The sequence below is a fragment of the Capricornis sumatraensis genome, chromosome 17 (assembly GCF_032405125.1).
Source record: "Capricornis sumatraensis isolate serow.1 chromosome 17, serow.2, whole genome shotgun sequence".
NCBI classification, from domain to species: domain Eukaryota; kingdom Metazoa; phylum Chordata; class Mammalia; order Artiodactyla; family Bovidae; genus Capricornis; species Capricornis sumatraensis.
This window is the reverse complement of record NC_091085.1, coordinates 61,841,504-61,864,623: the sequence shown is the minus strand read 5'-3', so window position 1 is coordinate 61,864,623 and position 23,120 is coordinate 61,841,504. Positions and strand designations below refer to the sequence as shown.

General features: G+C 49.5%; 1 protein-coding gene across 1 annotated transcript in view; it reads right to left on the bottom strand.

Moving 5' to 3' along the window:
* CUX2 (cut like homeobox 2) overlaps positions 1-23,120 on the bottom strand; it is a 276,351-nt gene that overhangs the window by 35,908 nt on the left and 217,323 nt on the right. The window contains exons 4-6 of the mRNA XM_068989833.1: positions 22,930-23,008; positions 4,029-4,163; positions 850-973 (exon numbers count right to left, since the gene is read on the bottom strand). Of these exons, the coding sequence (XP_068845934.1) occupies positions 850-973; positions 4,029-4,163; positions 22,930-23,008 (338 nt within the window). The remainder of the gene's footprint in view (positions 1-849; positions 974-4,028; positions 4,164-22,929; positions 23,009-23,120) is intronic.

Sequence of the window (23,120 nt, the reverse complement as noted above, 5' to 3'; positions counted from 1 at the left end):
GGCCATTTCATTTCATTCATTCTCAGGGCATACTAGGAGTTGATATGGCCTGTGACAGTCAGTATTATATGTCCATTTGGCTGGGCTATAGTACCCAGTTATGCAGTCACACACTAATACAAGTATTGCTGTGAAGGGATTCTGTAGATGGAGTTAACATCTACAATCAGTTGATGTTAAGTAAAGGAAAGTATTTGCAATAACAGGGGTGGGCCTCATCTAGTCAGTTGAAGGTCTTAACTTTTTTTTTTTGATTAAAAATAATTTGGGCATGCTGCACAGCATGTGGGATCTTAGTTTTAGTTCCCCAACCAAGGATCAAACCTGTGCCCCATGCAGTTGAAGCTCAGAATCTTAACCACTGGACTGCCAGGGAAATCCCCCTTTTAAAATTTTTGTTGTTGTTGATAGTCTTAAGAACAAAACTGAAGAAGAAATTCTGTCTCAAGATGGCAGCCAGTGCTGACTTCTACCGGACAGTTTCCAGCCTGCCGGCCAGCTCTACCAATTCAGACTTGCTAGCTTCAATCATGTGAGTTAGGTAGGTCCTGGAAATACAACTCTTAATTAAAAAAAAAAAATCCTACTGGCTCTGCTTCTCTGGGGAACCATGACTAACATACCACCATTAGCCCCCATTTTTCAGATGGGGAAACTGCGGCTCAGTGAGGCGACGTGACCGGCCCAGGATGGGTCACTGAGCTGCTGATACGTGGTGTGAACCCAGGCCAGCGTCTGCATCTTCAGACTGCATCTGGATTCCCAATGGGCCCTGGCAGGGGTGACTTTCCAGGCCCCCTCTCCCAGACAGATGGAGCAGCAGGGGCCCGCCCGTCCTTCCCAACTCACTTTTGTTTCTCTGCCTCATTTCTCTGCAGCAAAGTTTCTGTCAGGAGGGCTTTGCTGGGAATGCCTGGGAGGCGGCTCACCTCGGTCAGCGTGGGCCCGGCTGGTGACGTCCCCTCTCTCTGCTCTGAAGGAAGAAGAAGAGGGAAAACTGCCCATTGCTGAAAGCGGCGTGACGACCAGAGCCGCTTTCTGCAAACCAGCTCGATCAATGGTTCTGGGAGGAGAATCAATTTCCCAAACTCAGCACTGGAGACAGCACAGCTGTCAGACTTGCCGCCACCATGGTTGGCTGGGTTGCAGGCTTGGCGAACACCTGCATAAGAGAGTCAGACTCCCATTGTGTGGGCCCTGGGCGGCACACCCAGAGGTTCCTTTGCCCTCTCAGACCTGTCCCTGCCTTCTTGGCCTTCTGTATGATTAAAAAAAAATCATGGTAAAATACACATAAAATTCACCATTTTAACCATTTTAAAATACACAATTTAGTGACATGTAGTATAGTCAAAAATACTGTGCAATCATTGTCAGCAATTCCAGGACGCTGTCATCACCCCAAAATGAAACTTGTCCCCATTAAGCAGACACTCCTCACTCCCTTCCCCGGCTGACCAATTTTCTGCTTTCTGTTGCTATGGATTTGTGTATTTTGGATATCTCCCATCACTAGAATCATAGCATATGTCCTTTTGTGACTTGATTCTTTCACTCGACATGTCTTTGAGCTTCATTCCAATTGGACCGTGGGTCAGTGCTTCATTCCTTTTTTATGGCCGGATAATATTCCATTATGTGGATATATCATATTTTGTTTTTTTCCATTCATCCACTGCTGGGCATTTAGATTATTTCTATCATTTGGCTACTGTGAACAGTGCTTCTATAAACATTTGTGTACAAGTTTTGTCTGAGCACTTGTTTTCAGTTTTTTAGGGTATATCCTAGGAGTGGAATGGTGGGGTCACAGGGGAACTCCAGATTTAACCTACTGAGGACCTGCCACACTGCTTTCCCTTCCCCATGATTGATGGCACATACTCAGATGTTCGGTCATTACCCCTCACCTACAGGTGCCCTGGGGCAGGGCCCACATCAGGTCCATCTTTGTGAATGCTATGGGAGCTCATTTGGAGATCAGTGTGTGCCTTTGGCACTAAATTCATGGAGAGAGACATGCCCAGAGGCCAGCTATCGAGGGTGAGTGGCTCAAGAGCTCCAAAATTTGGTCTCCCCACCACGGGTCCATGTGACTCAGTTAAATTCTGTCCTGGTTATAAAGTTTCTACTGTGACCCTGGCACAGGAGGGTGAGTGTAGAGCTGGGCAGTTTGTAGAGTGAGTCCCCTGAGAGGCTGGCAGAGAGGTCAGCTCAAAAGACACATATAACACGTGCACACATGTGGTCTGGGAATGTTCCAGATGTGGAGGCCACAGCAGTGAACAGAAAAGCAAGGTTTGACCATCATGATGCAGAATAATAAGGGTCCTCAAGAAGAAACACAGCCCAGGTCCAAGGTCAAGATTTTTTGTTTTGATTCCCTACTTGGGTACCTGCTGCTTCTGTGACTCAAGTTTCCCCATCTGTAAAATGGGGCCAGTGAGCTGCTGTGTGAAAAGCACACCACACAGAGCAAATGCTCTCAAGAGGCAATTTCCACAACTTCTATTAATATTATTCTTAGAGAAGGACGTTCAGACCTCAGAGGAAGCGGTGATGGCTTTGCTGGGGAACCCCAGGGGCTTCATAGAGGCATACATACGAGCAGGGGCTGAAGAACTGCCAAGTCCTGGCTTGTCAGGGTAGCCGGAAGGGTATTCCAGGTGCAGGACCAGAGCTATCAAAATGCTGTTATTTTAGTCACTGTAAGTCTTCCCCAGAAGACCCTGCCTAGGGCCAGCCTTGCAGCAGGTGCTCACTAGGCCATGTGGGGGAGAAGGGTGAAGGGAGGATGTTGAGAAATGGGGGAGTGTGAAAGTGGTTGTTTCCTGAAAAGTGACTCTGTGTCATGCTTCCGTTTGATGGGCCTCAGCCCGTTTTGTCTTCACTACATGCCAAATCTGGCTCGCTACCTGTTTTGTCAATAAAGTTTTACTAGAATAAAGTCATGCCCCCAAATTAATATGTAGTAATTCACATATTATCTACAGCTGCTTTCACCCAGTGTTACGTCGTTGTGACAAAAACTGCATGACCTGCAACATCCAAGATAATTACTTTCTAGCCCTTTTCAGAAAAAGCTTACAGACCTGAGGAAAACCCTATTCATTCATTCCTTAGACAAGAAGCCTTTAACCCGAATCTTCCCCAATTCTCTGCTTAATTTTCTTCCCAAAGACTTTTCACCAACTGACATACTATATATTTTGCTAATTTATTTGTTGACAATCAGTTCCTCCCTCTAGAAGGTCAACATGATGAGGGCAGAGATTTTTCTGTTTTATTCCTGGCTGGGTCCCTAGTGCCTACCACAGTGCCTGGCATGCAGGTCAATGAACACCCAAGACTGGGATGGTTACCAATGGCTTTCACCTGCCACTATTTGCTCTCCCTATGGAGACTTCCTACCTTACATCTTACTCTCCAGAGGTAATCAACATGCTGAATTTTGTTCATCATTCTCTTGCTTTTAAACATTTTATCACAAAATATGTACACCTAGAGACTATATTACTTGTCTCATTTGGAGCTGAGACAGTGTTGGCTCCTACACCCTTTTCCACTCCCCTCCTGGACAGACTACATTTCCCAGCCTCCTTTGGAGCAGAGTATAGGCACGTGACTGAGCTTTGGCCAATAGGATGTGGCCAAGGTGATGCTTGCCCCTCCGAGGTCTGGACCCCACAAATCTCAGTGTGATCCTCCACATTCTTTCTCTGCCTCTTGATCAGATGTCAAACATGCACTTGTGACTGTGGATGTTGAGTGCTGACGACCACAACCTGGGTCCCTGAATGACTGTGTGGACCATCCCCTGAAAGTTCTCCTCTCTTCAAATACATTAAGCCTCTGAAATTTGGGGTCAGCCTGTTTCAGCAGAAGTGTACCTTAACCCAGCCCACTTCTAAAATGATAAAGTTGAGTTCCCTGCCCCTCTTCCCCCCACAGGGGTGGCAGAGTTTGGCTGCCAAAGAGTCACAGCCCATTTGCTTATTATGGACATTCTGTGAGAGCCTTATCAGTACCTTTGGTGCCAACGAGCTCAGGGTGTCTCTTCCACGAAGCGTGGAGCTCTCGCCGCGGGGGCCCACTGGGGTCGAAGCTGGGGGGCTGCAGTCTGTCGTCTGGGCTGCGTGCCACCTCAAACACAGGCACGGGGTCTGCACAGAGAAAGGACAGTGGTAGGAGGCGCTCTGCGGGCCAGGGAGCTCATGTGGGAAGAACCATCCCTTGGAGCTGTCTGGAATCTCTCTGCTGGCTTATGGGAGCATTGTGCACTTTCTGCTTGATGAGGGAGCAGAGCTTCTCCAGGCACCTGCTCTGAAGAGCCTGTGCTGTTCCCATGGGTGTGGATGTCCTGCCCAGCTGACAATAATAACAACTGTTACAATAACTGCATTCTGGTGATTCTAAATGCCATCGGTGGTGGCCATGAGATGGCGTCTTGCACACCTCCAACCAGAGGGAGCGTCACTTGGCAAGGACCCCAGCAGGCACGCTCTGAAATTCATCAGTACAAGTGTTTCCTTCTCAGGGAACTTCCCAGATAAGGCAGCAAGGATGGGGGCAGACCTGCTTGGGGGATAAGGAAGTGCTCTGAGGACCAGCCCACGACCTCACTCAGGACTTCCTTCCTTAGGCTTTCTCCCAGTTCCCCACTTCTCCTCACTCTCTCCCTATTTTCCTTCACCCAAGGTCCCGTAATAGCATCCTTGCACATATAATCCTTGCGGTGCTTTTCAACGGATCTGGGCCAACACACCACCTTTTGTGAACACTTATGGTTGACTAAATGATTTTTTTTTTCCTGGGGACCAAATATAAAGCTGGATATAAGATGTCTCCAAATGTCCCAACAGCAAAAAAAGATTGAGGACTGCAGGTCTTTCCACCTGGAATTCTGTCCCTATTGCTGGCAGCTAGCAAGCACTTCCTCTTCCTTCAAATCTAGAATCCAACCACCTCTTCTTTCAGGAGCTCTCCACTTGGGGCAGGTGGTTGGTGGAGCATCTTCCAGGTTACAAAGCCAGTCCTTGGGAACCAATCCCACGACGCACCAGCATCCCCTGGAGGATGGCTTAGATCTAACTTGTTTTCACAGATGAGGAAACTAAGGCTCAGAGAAGCAGCGATTTGCTGAAGCGTGGAGGAGAGACTCAAGTCTGGGTCTCTTTCTCTAATGCCATAAAAACTTCCTGTCCCGGTGCTTTGGATATTTCAACCCCAGTAGCCAGGTGTAGGAAGGGGCTTCCCTGGTGGCTCAGGGGTAAAGAACATGACTGCTAAGGCAGGAGACATGGGTTCAATCCCTGGGCTGAGAAAATCCCCTGGAGAAGGAAGTGGCAACCCACTCCAGTACTCTTGCCTGGAAAATCCCATGGACAGTGGAGCCTGGCACGCTAGAGACCATGAGGTCACAAAAGGGTCGGACACAGCTTACTGACTAAACAACAACAGCCATGCATAGGTAGGTATTCACGGGGCCCCAAGAAAGCCGGGGCCTCTTCGCTTCAGGCCAAGGGGCCCGGTCTGTTCCACAAGTTTTTCTAATGCCCAAGAGCCCTCTCTCTTTCTGGTTCCTCCTCTGAGATCTCCCACTAGCATCTGCTTGGCCGCTACTCTCTGCTGGTGTGGACCCTGGAGTCAGACATCCTTGGCCCAGATCTAATCCACACTTGCTTCTCAGCATTGCTGTGTGACCTTGGCAAGTGGTGCTGCCTCTCTGTGCCTCACCACAAAAATACTGACCTCATGAGCCTGTGATTGCAAAGTCCTCAACATGGTGCCTGGCCCTTGGTCCCCTCAGAACACATGGAAGCCCTTGCCATTTTCCATGCCCTTCTGAGTGCCAACAATACTGACCTTCTTCTCTCAGTCCCTCATATGCACCTTCCCATCGCAGAGGCTTTGTACAGCCAGGAGCCTTCTGCCCTCCTCTGTCCTCTTCAGCTAGTTGATGCTTACTCGTCTTAGCAATTCAAATGCCAGGGCTTCCAGGAAGCCTTCCCTGACCAGTTAGCTGGTTTTCTGGTATGTGCTCTCCCAGCTGTCTGCACCTTTCTTTCACAGCAGTCGCTGCACTTCCAATTTTCAATGATTTATAAGTGCACCCAGTGGATGCCCGCTGGACTGCAAACTCCACACGAGGCAGGGCTGGGACCACATCTCCTTTTGCTCCACTGGACCCCTTGTGGGTGAATGACGCCTGACCCACAGTCCAACCCAATAAATATCTGCTGATGGAAGAAACGGGGTAAGAGCCTATACTTGGGGGCCTGCAGGTCCGGCTGGAACAAGGCCACCTCTGCCTTTTCTCCCTCTCCTCCTGCCTGTCTGCTGAGGTGGTGGGAGGCTCGGACAATGGGCGTTTGTGTCGAGGTAAGCAGGTGCACGGGAACGCCGCTGCCGTCTTTCCTCTGTCAGCACTCCCCCCACGCCCCGTCATTAGGCAGGGCCTGCTCAGCGGGGTATGCCATTATGTCTCCCCGGGCTGATGTAATTATACATTGACATAATTAACCCAGCAAGCGCATTAGGCAGGCCAGCTAAAAATTCATCTATAATTATTTGTTGTGTGCATGCTAATGAGCCCATCTGCACTGCCTTTGTACAACAGGGACAAATTAATTTACAAGTCTGGATTTTTTAATAAGTTCAAGGAAACGCTTCCTATTGTGTCCTGGTTTTTGAGAAAAGAAGAAACAGGCGACAAGCGCTTGCCAGGGTCAGGGAGGTTAGATAAACACGGAGGCTGCAGCTCGGGAGCGGACATGGAGGGCTCGCTCTGGTTCCAGGAGGTGGAACAGATCCAGCTCATGGCTCAGGGGCTGGCTGGCCAGGAGCCTGTCCAAGCCAAAAGACACCGCTCGGGTGAGAAGGGATGTCATTTACCTCATTTCCAGGGATCAGAAATGGAGGTTTGTTCTGCTCGGAGGCCCTGTGGTCATTCTTTGTTGCCCGATACTCTCTGTCCAGGGGAAGCTGACCTCAGGTGACCCCGGAGAGGCTAGAGGAGTGGGGGTGGCCAGTGATACTCTATGGGGCCAGCGGGTTCCCGGGCTCCGTCTCTTTGGCTTCATTTGCCCGTACAGGGTAGGAAAAAAGTGTAAGTGAAAGTTAATAGCTCAGTTGTGTCTGACTCTTTGCGACCCCATGGACTGTAGCCAGCCAGGTTCCTCTGTCCATGGGATTCTCTGGGCAAGAATACTAGGTGATGACACTCTCAGAACCCAAAGTCCAGCACTGGTCTTGAGCCTCAGTTTTCCCACTAAAAAGTGGGAAAAGGAAACAGTTTCTGCCTCTCAGAAGTTACTACTGGGAAGACTGAAAATGATTATTGAGAGAGGCAGCGTGATTTAAGGACTGCTGGTGTCAGCTCCAGCTCCAGACTGGCCATGTGACCTTTGGACAGTTAGGTAACCTCTTTAAGCCTCTATTTTCTGACCTGTACGATGGTACTGCAAGGACTGGATGAGAGAACAAGATTTGCACAGTGCCAGGTGGAGACTAGGGCTGGACACAGAGCGGGCTGCTGTGATTATCCTGAGAGGGGCAGCGTACTGGCCCCGCGGTGTTCCAGCAGCGGCGGTCTGTGGCCAAACTCCAGGAGACTCAGGACATGGCGAGGCTGCATATACTCTCGTCAGTGTCTGGGACACTCAGTCCAGCAGTCCTGCTTTGAACCCCACTCAGGGACTGAAGGGCTCCAGCTTAGAAAGAGTCGCCCAAGGAGGGACAATTTGTCCACTGTCCAACCTCCTCACCCCACAACCCCAGAGCTGAGTGGGGAAAAGTAGAGTCCCATAACTTCCCTAAAGTCTGAAAGTGAGGGGGTGGTAGGGCCATGATGGGCCTTTGGGCCTCTTCCCACACTATGCTTCCCCTGGATCCCCGGTTGGAGAGAGAAAGTGAGGGGAGGTTCAAACGACGGCCAAAGTCAGGCAGTGGCTGAGTCCTAACAGCCAGACCACTTTACATGGATTAGAATTCATTCCATCTTCACCATAACACTGTTAGGTAGGGCTGTTGTGTTCCTAGTCCACAGATGGGGAAACAGAGGCATGGTGTGGGGCCGGGGGGAGCACGTGGAAATCACTTCCCCAAGGTGAGGCCTGATAAAGGTAGCTGCTGCTATTTCCATTTTTTTAGACAAGGAAATGAAGACCCGGAGAGGAGATTCTATGTGCCTAAGAACGTTAGCTCAGAAGTGGCAGGGGTGGAGTCTGAACCAGAGAGCCTGGTGACTCTCGGCAGTGGATCAAGCTGCCCTGAGGTGTGGCCTGGCAATCATCAGGCCAGAAGCACGACACTGAGGGCTCTATTCTTGGCCTTGCCGCTGGCTGGCTGGGGGACCTGGGACAAAGCATCTGACTTCTCTGAGCTCCACCTTCAAGTCTCTCTGATGAGTTGACCTCAGGCACACGCTCAATCAGCACTGGATGTCAGCAGATGGGGGCAAGGTCCTGCTAAGTGAGTGCTTTAGGCCTTGGGCCTATTCCTTGGAGTTGGGATGCTCAGGGTGATTAATAAACAGCTTTCCAGATGAACTTGACACTTGAGGTTTGGATGTTGCGACTCCTCCAAATTCCCACAGCCTCTCAAGATAAAAGAGGGAGGGGGACAGGCTGGAAGGCTGACGGTCAAATCCTGGCTGTGGCAGCCTCAAGGAAAGTCACATAGGTCCGCTGAGCCTCAGTTTCGCCGTCAGTAACGCGGGAATAACAACGGGACCTACCACAGAGAGTAGTGCAGGGATGCATGAGCGCACTGAGCTTCTGGGACAGTGCCTGACCCCTAACAGACTCTAAGTGAGTGTTGCCCTAATTCTTATGCCTTGTGGCAGTGTGGGATCAGAGCAAAGCATCAGCCTACTAAGATGCAGAAGGCATCTGCAAGCCAGGAAAAGAGCTCTCACCAGGAACCAGCCCTACTGGCACCTCGATCTTAAGACTTCCAGCCTCCAGAACTGTGAGTAATAAAACCTTGTCGTTTAAGTCACCTGGTTTGTGGTGTTTTCTTACCTGAAACACCTGAGCAGACGAGTGTATCCTGCTTTGGGGCTCCTATCAGCCTGGCTATAGACTGTTTTGAGATCTGCACTGTGGTGTGAGATTCCTCCCACCAACCCTCCTTCCTCTCCCCTCCCTTCCCAGGTGTCAGACCAGCACTGCTATGCGAAGGCTCTCCTGGCTTCTCCTCTCCTTCTCCCTCATCCTTCCCAGGCATCTTCCCCCAAAAACCTCTCGTATATCTAATGCCATCTTGGCATCTGTATGCTTCCAGAGGACCCAAACCAACATGTGATTACTCTTTCACCACTCAGAGACCTCAGTGTCCTGGTCTGTAAAATGGGGATAGTCACAGCGCCTCCCCTGTGAGGTTGTAGCTAGAGTCGAGTCTGTGGGTGTGGAGCCCATGCTTAGGTACTGCTTTATGCCACAGTGGTGAGTCTGAAGTGGGTGCAGCTCACTTTAGGGGGACCTATGAGTCCATGCACCTGCTTCACTCAGCAAGTTGAGCATCTCTTTGAGGGGGGCACAGTAGTGGCCTTGTCTCTGTGTAGCTTAAGTTCCAGTCAGATAATATGGATGGGGATGGAATATATCTTCAGAGCATTAGGAAGTGACAAGTTCTAATTTGCCTTCTTGAAAGGCTCATCCAAGTTGCTGTGTGAAAAAATGGGCTGTAGAGGGAGCCAGACAGGAGACGGCTGCAACAGTCCAGGCAGCGAGACGCTGGGACCGGGATGGCGGCAGGAGAGGCAGGGTGGAGTGCTCAGACTCCAGAGGCAGACAGGAAGAACTGACGCGGTGTGGTGCTCTAGGCTGAACAGTGTTCCCCCAAATTCATGTCCATTCAGAACTTGTGAATGTGACTTTAGTTAGAAACTGGGTCTGGGACTCCTCTGGTGGGTCCAGCGGCTGAGATTTTGTGTTCCTGGAGTGTGTGTGTGGTGGGTACCCAGGTTTGATCCCTGATCAGGGACCTAGATCCCACATGCTGCAACTACAAGTTTGCATGCCGCAAGGAAGATTGAAGATCCCCCATGCTGCCACTGAGATCTGGTGCAGCCAAAATTAAAAAAAAAAAGAAACGGGGTCTTCGCAGATGAAATCAAGTTAAGATGGGGTCAACTGGATTAGGGCCGACTAATCCAATGACTGGTGTCTCTACAAAAAGAGAGGACACAGAGAGGTGACACGCAGGGAGGTCCTGAAGACAGAGGCGGAGACTGAAATGACGTGTCTGCGAGTCAAGGAGTGCCCAGGCTGGCTGGGGGAGAGGACTGGAACCTATTCTCCCTGCGTGCCTTCAAAAGGAGCCAACCCTGCCAGCATCTTGGTTTAGGGCTTCTGGACTCCAAAACTGAGAGAATAAATCTCCACTGCTGTAAACCATCCAGTCTCTGGGTAGTCCCAGAAAATGAAGGCACTGTGTGTGCCCTGGAGGCCCGAAGTCCAAAATCAAGGGGTCGGCAGAGCCACGCTTTCCTGATCTGCTCCACACTTTCTCCTAGCTTCTGGTGTTGCTGGCAAGCTGGGGCGTTTCTTGGTTTGTAGTGGCACCACTTCAATCTCTGCCTGTCATCAGCCGGCCCTCTTCTCTATGTCTCTCTCCTCTTTTGTGAGGGCAGCAGTCACACTGTCCTTACGAGAAGAGAGAGGGGAGCCCAGCGGGCCACAGTCCATAGGGTTGCAAAGAGTCAGACACGACTGCAGTGACTGAGCACGCACGCCTGCCCACTGGATTAGGGGCTCACCCTAAGGGCCTTCCCGTAGCATGCTCACATCTGCAAATTCTCTGGTCCCAAATAAGGTCACGTTCACAGGCACCAGGGGCTAGGACTTCAGTGTAACTTTTAGGGGCACACAATTCAATCCATAACACATGGTAACTGGCTGCTGGATACCAACTGCGAGAGAGCAGGACTAGGGAGCTGCTAGACTCCAAGTTTCCTCGGAAGGAAGTCCTTACTCAAGCCTAACCTACTCCCCTCCTGGTGCACCCATTTCACCAGCCTTCCAGGAAGACAAGCTGCTTCATAAGAGGACGTAGGAGCGCTGACCTCCGATTCTCCTGCACGCGCGTCCTCTCCCACTGCTGAGAAACTGGGCTGTGGGTTGAGTGTGGTCCCTGCTCTGGAAACTGCACAGCAACGGTGATCACTTCTCTCCCCAGGCATACTCCACTCTTGATTTCCTTTCTACAGAGTTCCTACACTTTACGGTGTGTGAGTAAACTCATTTCTTCCCAACGCCCCTATCTGGGAAGATATCCACGGATGCCTAAGCTACTGGGGATTGAGTTAGGGAAGAAAAAAAAAATTCCTAGCATTCAGATGACTGGAAGATTCTGCCAAGTTACGCACGGGTGAAATGCTCAGCCAGGGGAGCCGGCACTTCCAAGGGCTTCCTGCTTACTTTGTCTGAGTGGTATGAGCTGATGCATCAGCTGTACGTCACTGGCTGCCCTTACAAAGTGAAAGAGACAGAAATGACAGCAAATCTTAAATATGTTGGGAAGAGGTTTCTCAGAGAGCCTGACAGTCACAGGGGCCTGGGGGCGTTCAGTTTTCACTCCTCACCCCCTCCCTTCTCCTTGGCCCCACACAGTAGGTGCTCAATAAATGTAACTTGTTTGAAGCATCCAAATCAGAGGTCATTTCAGCAGCAGGAGGAAACTAATACAGTCCCTAATTCAGCCATTGATTCATTAGTTTGCATTTACTGAGCACCTACTACGTATCAGATACCATCTCTTCAGTTGCCAGATATTTCCTGAGCATCTACTCAGTGCCAGGGAAGTTTCTGAGCCCTGAAGACAGCAGTAAGCAAGAGGAAATTCCTGCCTTCCCGGGGCTGACATTCTCGAGAGGGGAGACAAAGGACAGGCAAATTAAAGGCTCGAAGGGGGCTGAGAAGGAACACAAAGCAGGGTCAGGAGAGAGCTTGCCCTGAGATGTGCCCCTCACCCTGCGGGGAGGATGTTAATTGAGGCAGCAGGTCAGGGAAGGCTTTGTGAAGGTGGTGACATCTGAGCAGAGCCCTGAGGGAAATGAGGAAGCCAGCAGGGGCCTGAGAGAGAAACACCGGGAGAAACAGCCCCCATCACACCAAGAAAGGGTGGCAGACCGTCCTGCCCAATCCCCCCCCACCCCCGAGTTACTGTTCCACAAACACAACTTAGCCTCATCCTCAAAGCAATGGACCCATTTTACAGATGAAGACGTGGGGCTCGGATAGGCTGGCAATGCCTGGGCAATTCTGTGCCACCTTCACTTCTCCACCCTGTAGGCTATTCTGGGTGCTGGTGGGTGGTGACTAGGTTCAGAGCAGGCTAGTTTCTGGTCTTTGTCCCCGCAACTCTAGCAACCATTCATTCTGGAGCAGATGGGGCACCCAAAACCAGGAAGCTGGGGTAAAGAGTAGATGAGATGACCACCAAGCATCTTGAGCCAAAAGCTCCAGGGAACTGACATTTCTTCACCCCCAGCAATGTGCCCTGACAAATGCCAGGTACTTTGCATGTATTTATATCTCATTTAATCATCAAAACAACCATAGGAGACATTGCTATCATCCCCACTTCCAAGATGAGAAAACTGCAGCCCAGAAGAGGGAAGCCTCTTGTTGAAAAAGGTGGAGCTGGATTTGAACGCCGTGTGGCCCAAGAGCCAGATGCTGGGGTCCTCACGTCACGACTTCAGCTGCATCCACCTGCCCCCCTGAAGATTACCAATTTGACACTTGTCCTTATGTGATTCAGTGTTTTTAATTTAAATGTATTTTAAAGGAATATGTATCTCACTATTGTAAACAGATCATTGAATTCTGTATTATAAACAAGGCGCTTTTACCCATAAAAATAAATACAAAGGAAAAACCAAGGGTGCTGTTAATTCTAGTTATACCCCCATTGCCTGCTCAAGACCTGGAGCTTGAAACTAGCTCTTCCATGGTTAAAAGGAAAGATTCCCAGGTTCTGTAGGCATTTAAGATGTTTTGCACCCGACTGACTTTATCTAGAAGGAAGTAGAAAGGTGATACCTGGTACGCAATGTGTTCACAGTTTATGCTGTGCCAGCTACATCGTGACTGCTCCCTATGTCGGGTGACTCTGCTTGGGGAAGCGCTGGGTCCCGCTGACCCCTCGTCTCCAAAGCAACCTGTGCTGCTCCTCCTCCCGGGTCTGGCAAGTCTCCTATCTTAGTGTCAGATGTGACAGAACATCCCCCCAGCCCCTCGTCTGGAGCCTGGGAGCCCAGGTTGCTGCTGGGCTCAGCACTTCCGCTGAAAACCTTTCAGCAGAGACACGAGGCTGCCCAGGGCCCTGAGCGGGACTTTATTTCCCCCACTTCACTCTTGCAACATACCATGTCGATACATAGGCAAGGGCAGTGGCAGCAAGAATCAAACGGCTTTAGATTCAACCCGAATAAAAAGAGCCCCAAACAGGGGACCCCAAATCAAAAGGGTCTGACTACAAATTCTTTGGATTAATTGAGCACGCTGGCAGACACGGAAGATCAAATATGAACCATCCGAGGTGGCAGGTCCTGACGGGCAGGCGGGGAGGGGGAGCGGCATCGAGAAGCGGCGTGCCTTTGTCTTACAGCCATCAGCTTGCTCTTTATGCATAAACTGCTTAATAAAATGACTAATTCATTTTGGGTACATTGGATCTAAACCCCTAGAGAATACTGCCAGTAGATTTATAATATTTTAATCCCACACCAGGCTTTCCAAAGCCACTGTAGGAGGAGACGAACAGAATACCCTCTATTCCATCTTCTACCACTAGCTGATGCTGTTGGTGTTTTTTTTTTAAGTGTCTACGGGGTTGTGGGGGGAGAACGGTGACTCTAGGAATCTCATTCCTCCCCCTGTGTCCATCTGAAGGAAAGTGGCACTGAGAGCTTTCTTAGGAAACGGGAGCTGCAAAGACTGCCCGAGAGGCTGTTTAGAAACATGTATATGCAGAAGTATGCGTGTGCCCCTCCAAAGCCTCTCTGAGACAGAAGCCTTCTCCCATCTGGGCCCCGGCTCCGGGTGCCCGTGTGGGCGGGAGGCTCAGGCTACCGACGGAGGCAGTGAACCTCCCTTTGATCCTTCAATCCTGACTTTTTGACAGCAGATGGGTTGCCCAGCCCTTGTATGCAAATGGAGGCCGGGTGTCCCGCCACCCTTTTTCCCCTCCACTGCCAGGGCCGGCTGCTTCGAGGTCTCCTGGCTTGAGCATGGACAGAGGAGGCTGGAATGGGTCTTCCTTCTTGGCGCTGGTAGGTGATGTGATAGTAACACCATGGGCAACAGCAACAGCAGCCACTGGTCTCCTGAGCATTAACTCTGTGCTAGACACCCAGCTTAGGAATGCACACGCTTCACCTCGCTTAATCCTCCCAGAGGCACCAGGAGGTAAGTGTGCATTTCCAGAGACGAAAACAGAGGCGCAGAGAGGTGGAGCTACTCACTCCAAGGCTACCCAGCCAGGGAGCAGCAGAGCTGGGGCTCAGACTCATGTCCATTGTAAGAAAAATAGGGTTTCCACAGACTGGGCTGCACAGAAAGTTCCAGGCAGGCAGGCACAGTGTTTTATTTAGCATCTTGGCCCTGGTGCTGGGGAGAGTACCTGGCACACAGCGGGAGCTCAGTGTTTGCAGAATGAATCGCACAGGGCCACTCCTCTGAGCCAGGCACCGTGGTAAGCATCCTCTATCCCCACTGGATCCACCCAGTGGGCCTAGAATGAGGTGAGAGCATCTGTATTTCACAAGTGGGGAAACTGAGGATCGGAGGAGTCAGGTGTGATATAGGATACAAGACGGCAGATTGGGGAGTGGCCCCAACTCAGTGAGAGGGTGCTGCAGCCTGGAGTCCTGTGACTGCCCCTCCTGGCATGGCTCTGCCCCCTGAAATTGAGAGCTCTGTGACTCAATGAATGTATAATACCAGCCTTTGGAGCCCTGGGCTGGGAAGACCAGGCATACTTGTCTGTGAGGGTTAACGATCTTCCTCCAGCTGATGCATCTGCATTTCTGCAAGGGGCCCACCCTCTCAGCCTAGAACTTCTCAACCTACAGGCAGCAGAGACCATTGGCTGTTTTTCACTCTCTTTGGATGTCAAATCTCTAATGGTGTTGTCCCAATTCCTTCAATTTTGGGGGGCGCTGAGCTGTGCGGCATGTGGGATCTCAGTTCCCCAACCAGGGATCGAACTCTTGCCTCCCTGTATTGGAGCATGGAGTCTTAACTACTGGACCACCAGGAAATCCCTTAGCCCTTTCAATTTTAAAGTTAATCCTGCATCCGCGTTTGGAGTCAGGGATGAAGATTCAGTGTTCACTACCTGTCTGCTGTGTGACCCTGGGCAAGTGGCTTGACCCTTCTGAGCCTGCACTACTTCGGCTGCACAGGCAGGCTGAAGGCAGGATGGCAATATGTACCTCCACGGGGGCAGTCGGGATAAGCGAACTCCTTTCTGTAAGGGGCTGAGTGCCCTGCCTGACACAGAAGAAGCACCCAAGAAACCAACCCGCAAGAAGGGTAGCTCATCATTTAAAACCAAATCCAAAGGCTGCTCTCCCTGCAGCATCCCTCCTGGCCTTCCCACCTTGGAGCCCTTTTCCTGCTGGATTTGGCTGTCTGTCTTGGGGTCACATGGTCCCTGCTGGACTCTGAGGGCAGGGTAGGACTCGGGTTTGAGTTTCCACAGGGCTCAGCACACAGTAGATGCTCAGAGAATGAGCTGATGAAAAGCCACAGCTGAAACTCCTGTCATCTCTTCTGAAAGGGCACAGCCATTCCCTGAGTACCCACTGGGTACCAGCATCACGCTGGATGCTCTCCTCTAATCATCTTTCAACCCTTAGCTGTCACGGGTAGTGAGAGTAAGACGGGAGGCCAGGGCAGGGGGCACTCCTGGCAGAAGAAATGGCAGAAAACAAGGGTGGGGGACAATGCCTTCTGAAGTTAAGTATCACCTTTTGGAAAAATCTGTCATCATTAAACTTTGCATTTTTTATGGGTTAAATAATCTTTTATGTTACCTGTCTGTGCTCCCTTGACCCCTAGAGGACCAACTGGGCAGATGTATGTACTGGGAGGAAGGGAAGGAGGTGACGGCTGCCAGAGACAATGAGGGCTCTCTTGTTACATTAAAATCTATTTTGCCTTTATCTGCGAAGGTGGCTTATCCACTAGATGGCAGTAGAGCTAGCCATTTGGGATAGACACAATGCTAAATTCTTAACCTCCCTCACTACTTTCATCAACATCTATTTCAGATGCTTCAAAGATTCAAATTTCTAAAAATTCAGATCACAAAAGTACTTTAAAAAGCTATATAACCTTCAGGCAAGAAGCGTTTTTTTTTTCTAAATATGACAATAAATCAAGAAGCCATAAAGCAAAGGTCTGGTTAAGATTTCCTGCTTTCTGCAAATACTTTTTGAATGCCTACCATGTACCGTATACAAGAGACATTGTGAACAACGTTAAGAAACAAAAGGCAAACTAGGGGAGAAGCTATGAAACACGTTTACCAGGACAAAGGTTAATATCCCTAATACACAAAGAGTGTCCACAAATCAATAAGAAAATGATTTCTCTGTTAGAAAAATGGGCTAAGTATATGCAAACCAGTGATTCATAAAAGAATAAATATGAGTGGTTCATAACATATGAAAAGATATTTAGTGTAACTAAGAAATGAAGGAGTACAAAATAAATCAACAAGAAGAAAAAAGAATTCTTAGTCTTTCTGACTATTCCTGGGTTTGTGGTCAATATATGGACACATGTTCCTTCCCAAGTTTTCTTTCTTACCCTCAGAACTACAGCATAGTACCAATATGCCATGCATTCCCAAGAACTCCAAATGCCCAGTGCTGGGGATGAGGTTCAGTAAATTATAATACAGCCACGCAAGAGACTATTACACGAGATGAACCAAAGTTACTCAGAATTCGTAACCACACAGGGAAACACAGATGCTTGTAGTGAGTGAAAGGAATCAGAATTGAAAATGGTACATGCAGAATGAATGGCCATTTTGAAAAAGGACATGGGGAAAAGATCAGATAGAAAAACAGCAAAACATTACCACTGCTTTTCTAGTATGCAGTTCCCCCTGCCTCCCTTCTATTTTGTGTATTTTTGAAATTTGACAGTAGGCATATGCAACTTTTATAACTGCAGAGAAAAATTTGAAGATCTTAAACATAGGAAAGTATTTTCCTACCACACATTCATTAACTCTGTTCCCTAAATCTCTCACCCCACACCCTTGACAACTGACAGAGCTGAATGAAATCCACAGCCAATGCATGTGACGTGTGTAACTTATACCCTGATGTTAGCTTTGCAGTGGGCTGCTGATTATCAAACCCTGCCAAATGCTTTCATGCGCAGGTATAGGATCCTCGCAGTGACAGATTAGCAGGTTCTACTATCCCTCGGCTAAACACACAGAGACCAGAGCACAGAGACGTTCAGGTCCCTGCCCAAGCTCACACAGCTCAAAAACACCAAGCTGAGAGTCCCACCCCACCGTGTCCGATGCTACAATCTCCATCACCTAAGCTGTCCAGCCTTGCCTCTTGAAAGAAGGAGCAGAGAGATAAACGCGTGCCAGGAGTTGCCATTTCCTGCAACAGTCTAAAAAATACCAAAGTAAATCCAGAGGAAAAAAATAATGGGGAGGAGCACTCACCTCTCTTATCTCAGCAGTGTTCCTCTGCCTGCCCTCTTATTCCCTCTTTCCTTGTTTTCATTTAAATTTTTCCCCTTTTTTTCACTGTTAACTAATCACTCAGGAAGTTAGCTCTCTCTGAAGCTTGGGTCGGTACCTAGTGACTATGAGCGTGATAAAGAAAGCAGCCGTCACCGGTACAGAAGTCAGAAAGGTTTAAATCAAATCATCCTCCACAACAATGACATTAATTATGCTTTTAACACGTTTTACTGCTTTTTTTCTCACTTCACGCCACATCTGTGTGAACAATATCCAAAAGATTTACGGTTTTCTTTCATAATTACAGACATACAGGCTGCACACTTATCAAAATACTTGCTGAGCAATCACGCTATACCGCATTCTCTGCCAAAGATTTGTGTTGGCAGCAGTCACTCAAAACAAAAATGTTGAATCAGGACTTGTGTGGCTTGGTGGCGGGGGCTGTGGGGGGAGGAGGCGGAAGTATTTCGACAAATAATTTGCCTGTCAAGAAATATAAAAACAGGAGAGTGTGCATCCTGGCAAATTTTCCAGGAGTGTTATTTTTATGGAGGGAGTTGGGGCGGGGTGTGTGTGGCGGGGACAGTGAGCAGGGAAGCTCTGAGCACCAACAACACATCTGACATTTGGTTCTTGTGTCTGAGGATAAAATTTAATGAGAACAAAAATATGTCTTCCTAATTCCCCTAAGAAATCATTAAAACATTTTGTTATTCTTAAATGTCTTGAAAATGAATTAGAGCCCTGAAGGGGCTGTTCCTACGGTATGTCTCTATCAGTTAAGGCTCCTTCTCTCTAACTCGGTGACAGCTGGGGATGCACGTTCCCCCCCCCCCAGCCCCTCCATTTCTGGGGAGTAGAGTTGCAAAGTCAGACACGTGGAGTCAGCACCAGGCTTGGAACGACCCTTTGGGGAGAGGGGCAAGAGGGCACAAGAATCTTCCAGGAAGTTCCAGGCCAATCTGGGGAGCTCCCACGGTCCCTGACTGGCACTGCGGTTCTGGACTCGTGTGTTAACAGACATACTTCCAGAAAGATGAGGACCCCATCGTGAACCCCAGATATGAGGCTCTTTTTCCAAGGGGGGGGGAATGTAAGCCCCTCCTTACCCCAAATGCTCCCCTGGATTTGAGACAACAGGCTATTTGCATGATGGTCCGTTCACCTCTGCCACCAGAATGCAAGTTCCCTGAGGGCGGGGCCCGTGTCTGCATCGGCAGACTCACGGCCACGTTTCCAGTGTCATGGTCCCTGCACACAGCAGGCACTCAATAAATCCTATCTGAGTAGGTGAACACGTGACAAGCAGAAAGCACTAGTTGAAAAATGTACCTTTTCATTTAAATAGCTCTTTCCCCTTTTTCTGTGTCTGAATCTTTTTTCTAATTCAATCAACAAACAATTACTAGGTGGTTACTGTGTACCGGATTCTGAGTACACGAATTTAGTATAATTCAGTCCCAGGCTTGGAGAATTTCACTTGTCGGAGGGACACACAGGTGATGACAACAATTAACACTTAGCAAGTGCCGCCGTGTGCCATGCACGTGGAAGCCTCCCAATGACTGTATGAGGCAGGCTCTGATAAATTTCTCCCAATTTATAGAAGAGAAATGTGAAGCTCCGAGGTGAGTTAATTCGTCTCCAGTAAACCAGGGAGTAAGTGGTATAGGCAGGACTTGAACTGGGATCTGAACCTGGAAACACAAGCCATCTCAGTGCTGCCCCCTGGTGCTACATGAGAGGTACTACGAGGCACAGTGGCGTAGTTGCGCGTGTGGATTTGTGGGATAACGGTTATCTTTGGAGTGTGGATTTGTGGGAGGCATCTTTGGAGGCCATACTGGTCATCCTCCAACATCATTCACCACTGAGACTGTGCAACCCAAAGGAAAGAGTGGGAAATAAGAGGGTGTCATTTTCCAAAATTTTTTCCTAGACAGTTCTGATAAGGGTAGAGACATCATAAGCAAAGCGGCTGCAAGGAATGGGACAGCCTCTTGGACTCTCCTCCGTGTGCCTGCTGTGGTTCTGAGTAAGGGAGACAATGACCGGAGCTGCAGACACAGCTGCCCTGGCCTCAAGCCACGGGGGGTCAGGTCCCTGTGGGGGGAGGCACAGAGCCTGGAGGGCTGTGCTGTCTGGTTTCGGCCATTCTTGCCACCCAAGCATTCTGATTGAGAAAACCAGTGTGGCCAGGCTGCCTTCCTGCGGGTGCAGGAGCAGGGCGGCGCACGGCACTGGAGAAGAGCGAGGTGAGTCTACAGGTGCCACTGCAGTGGGCTGAATGGTGACTCCAAGATAAACATCTACATCTTCATGCCTGGAACCTGCAAATGTGACCTTTTGGGGGAAAAAAGGTTTTTTGCAAATGTAATTAAGTTAAGGACTTCAAGGTGTGACCATCCTGGATTCTCTGTGTGTGTGTGTGTTCAGTCACTTAGTTATGTCCAACTCTTTGCAACCCTATGGACTGTAGCCCACCAGGCTCCTCTGTCCATGGAATCTTCCAGGCAAGAGTACTGGAGTGGCTTGCCTTTTCCCCTAAATCCAATGACCAGTCTTATAGGAGAACGGAGAGGGGGATTTGGGATAGAGACACACAGGGAAGAAGGCCGTGTGAACACAAAGGCCGAGACTAGAGTGATGCGGCCACAAGCCAAGGGACCTGGAACCACTGGAAGCTGGAAGGCCAGGAAGGGTCCTGCCCTGGAGCCTTCAGAGGGAGCACAGCCATGCCCCCACACCTTGTTTTCAGATTTCTGACCTCCAGAACTGAGAGAGAATAAGAATCTGTTGTTTTAAGCCTCCTGGTTTGTGGCAGTTTGTTCCAGCAACAATGGGAAACTAGCATAGCCTCTCAAGAGTATTCAAGTTGTGACATAGCACAGATGTTCTGGAAATAGTTTTTGAATGTGCCCAGAGCTGAGTCGTCCCATGTCTCCCTGACTTGAGGCATCGGTGCCAGGGTGACTGAGACTGGCCTGGCCTGTTCCCTCGGGGCCCGTAGCATGCAGAGGGTGGAGCCGGTGCGACGTCTACACCTGGCCAGTGCTTCTCTGTGATGTGTTCCCAGATCTCCTGGGGAGTTTGCCAGATGCAGAGGCTTCAGTCGCCCGAGGTTCTGTATTTGTAATCAGCTCCGGGCGAAGCAAATGCTGCTGGCCCCTGGGCCACACTTTGAGTAGAACAGGCTAGAAGACTTCCCTCCTCACCCAGTCCCATATGCTTTCAGAGGGAAGCGTCACATCACTGTTGCTGTATTCAGTTTCCTGGGGCCGCCATAACAAAGCTCCACTGACTGAGATGGCTGAAAGCCACAGAAGTTTACTCTCTCAGCTCTGGAGGCCAGAAGTCCAAAATCAAGGCGCTGTCAGGGCTGTGCTCCTGGAGGCTCCGGTGGAGGCTGCTTCCTGGCCTCTTCCAGCTCCTGGTGGTCTCAGGCACGCCTTGGCTGACAATGGCATCACTCCAACCTCTGCGCTGTCTTCACATGGCCCTCCTCTCTGTGTCTGTGTTCCTAAAACTCCCTTTCTTCTTCTTATAAGGAGACCCATCATCAGATTTAGGGTCCTCCCTGAGTCCAGGGTGTCTCATCTCAAGATCCATAACTAATGACATCTGCAGAGACCCTGCTTCCAAATAAGGTCACACTGTGAGGTTCAGAGTGGACACACATTTGGGGAGGACACTATTTACACCACCCCAGTTGCCCAAGACAGATGGAATGAGACTTGCCCATCCCCATCACAGAGGTCTCACAAACAACCTTGGCATCAACTATAAATGACTTTGCCTTCTCCATGGCTCAGCCTAGAGTGGGACCTCACCTTCTTCTTCATAAACCCCCAGCCCCAACCACCCCGACCTCACCAATTCCTGTAGCCGGAGTACTGGGAACGGATTAGAGTGGCTTTCTGGGTGGAGAGGGTGAGCAGAGTAGGGGCGTCTCCCAGCTCCACCATTATTAAGCAAGTCACTACATTCTGGGTTCCCATTTCTAGGTAAATAAATGCAAAAGTTGTAGAGGATGGGCCACTTTAAAAATGGGAAACTGTCTGCAGAAGTATATCTCATATGCAGGGACACAGTTGAAGTTTCTCCAGTTGATCAAATCTCTGCAATCCACACCCAGATGAAAAAACATATCTAGTGCCCAAAGGCCCCTTCCAGGAACTATCACCCCATCCAAGAAAAACCACTCTCTTGATTTCTCACAGCATGAGTGCCTTTTTTTTAGGTGAAATTCTGTGATGCAAAATTCACCATGTTTAAGTGAGCCATGCAGTGCCAGTTACTACATTCACGATGTTGGTCAACTACTTCCTCTGTCTAGTCTGAGAACATTTTTATCCCCCTAAAAGGAAACCTTATACCCTTTAAGCACTCAGTCCCCATTCTCTCCTCCCTTCAGACTGCTGACCACTAATCTGATTTCTGTCTCTACAGATTTGCCTATTTTGGATACTTCATATAAATGAAATCATAAACTATGTGACCTTTTGTATCTGGCTTCATTCACTCAGCATTACATGTTTAAGGTTCATCCACACTGTGGCATGTGTCTGCGACTCATCCCTTTTGATGGCTAAATAATATTCCACTGGATGAGTAAACCACATTTGATCATTCATTCACTGATGGACACCTGGCTTGTCTCCTTCTTCAGCCACTGTGAATAGCGCTGCCATTAATTTTTGCCTGTCTTCATCTTTTATGTAAATAGAGTCATACAGTATGTGCTGTGTGGGTTTGGTTTTGGCTAAACATCAAGTTTTTGAGGTTGGCCATGCCATGTTGGTGGAAACATCTGCAGTCTTTTCTCCAGTGCCCTCTGCTGCCAGGGAGCACTGGGCACCTTGTGCTCTTGGTGGGAAGTGGATGGGGGCTCTGGTGGTCAAGACCCTTGGCTCCTCAAGAAGACCTGGGTGGGAGACCTCACTAGGAGCTCCCCAAAGCTCCCCGGCTGTTGTTGGAAGGCAGTGTGGTAAGGCAGACAAGTCGGGTGGGGACACACCACACCAGACTGGGTGTAGACGCCCTCAGTCTCCACAACTCCTACCCATGGCAGGGCCTGGCCTTGCCCAGGAGTCTTGGCCTGTCCCCAGAACCCAGTGAGAGAAGGCCCCTCTGTAACAGTCCTCATGGCAGTCTCTTTTTTTTATTCAATTATGGAGCCCAAGCAAGTCTTACCTGGTGCTTCAATTAATTGCTTGTAAACACTCAGGAAAGCGGCTTCGGCCTCCTGACTTCTCTTACTAAGAGCCACCACCTTTGGAAACAACAAGAGAAAGAATCACGCGTGACCAAGGCATCGGAGTCTATAAGCAAATGTGATCATTCTCCACATGCGCAAACATGGGACTGAGGGCAGGAAGAAGGGG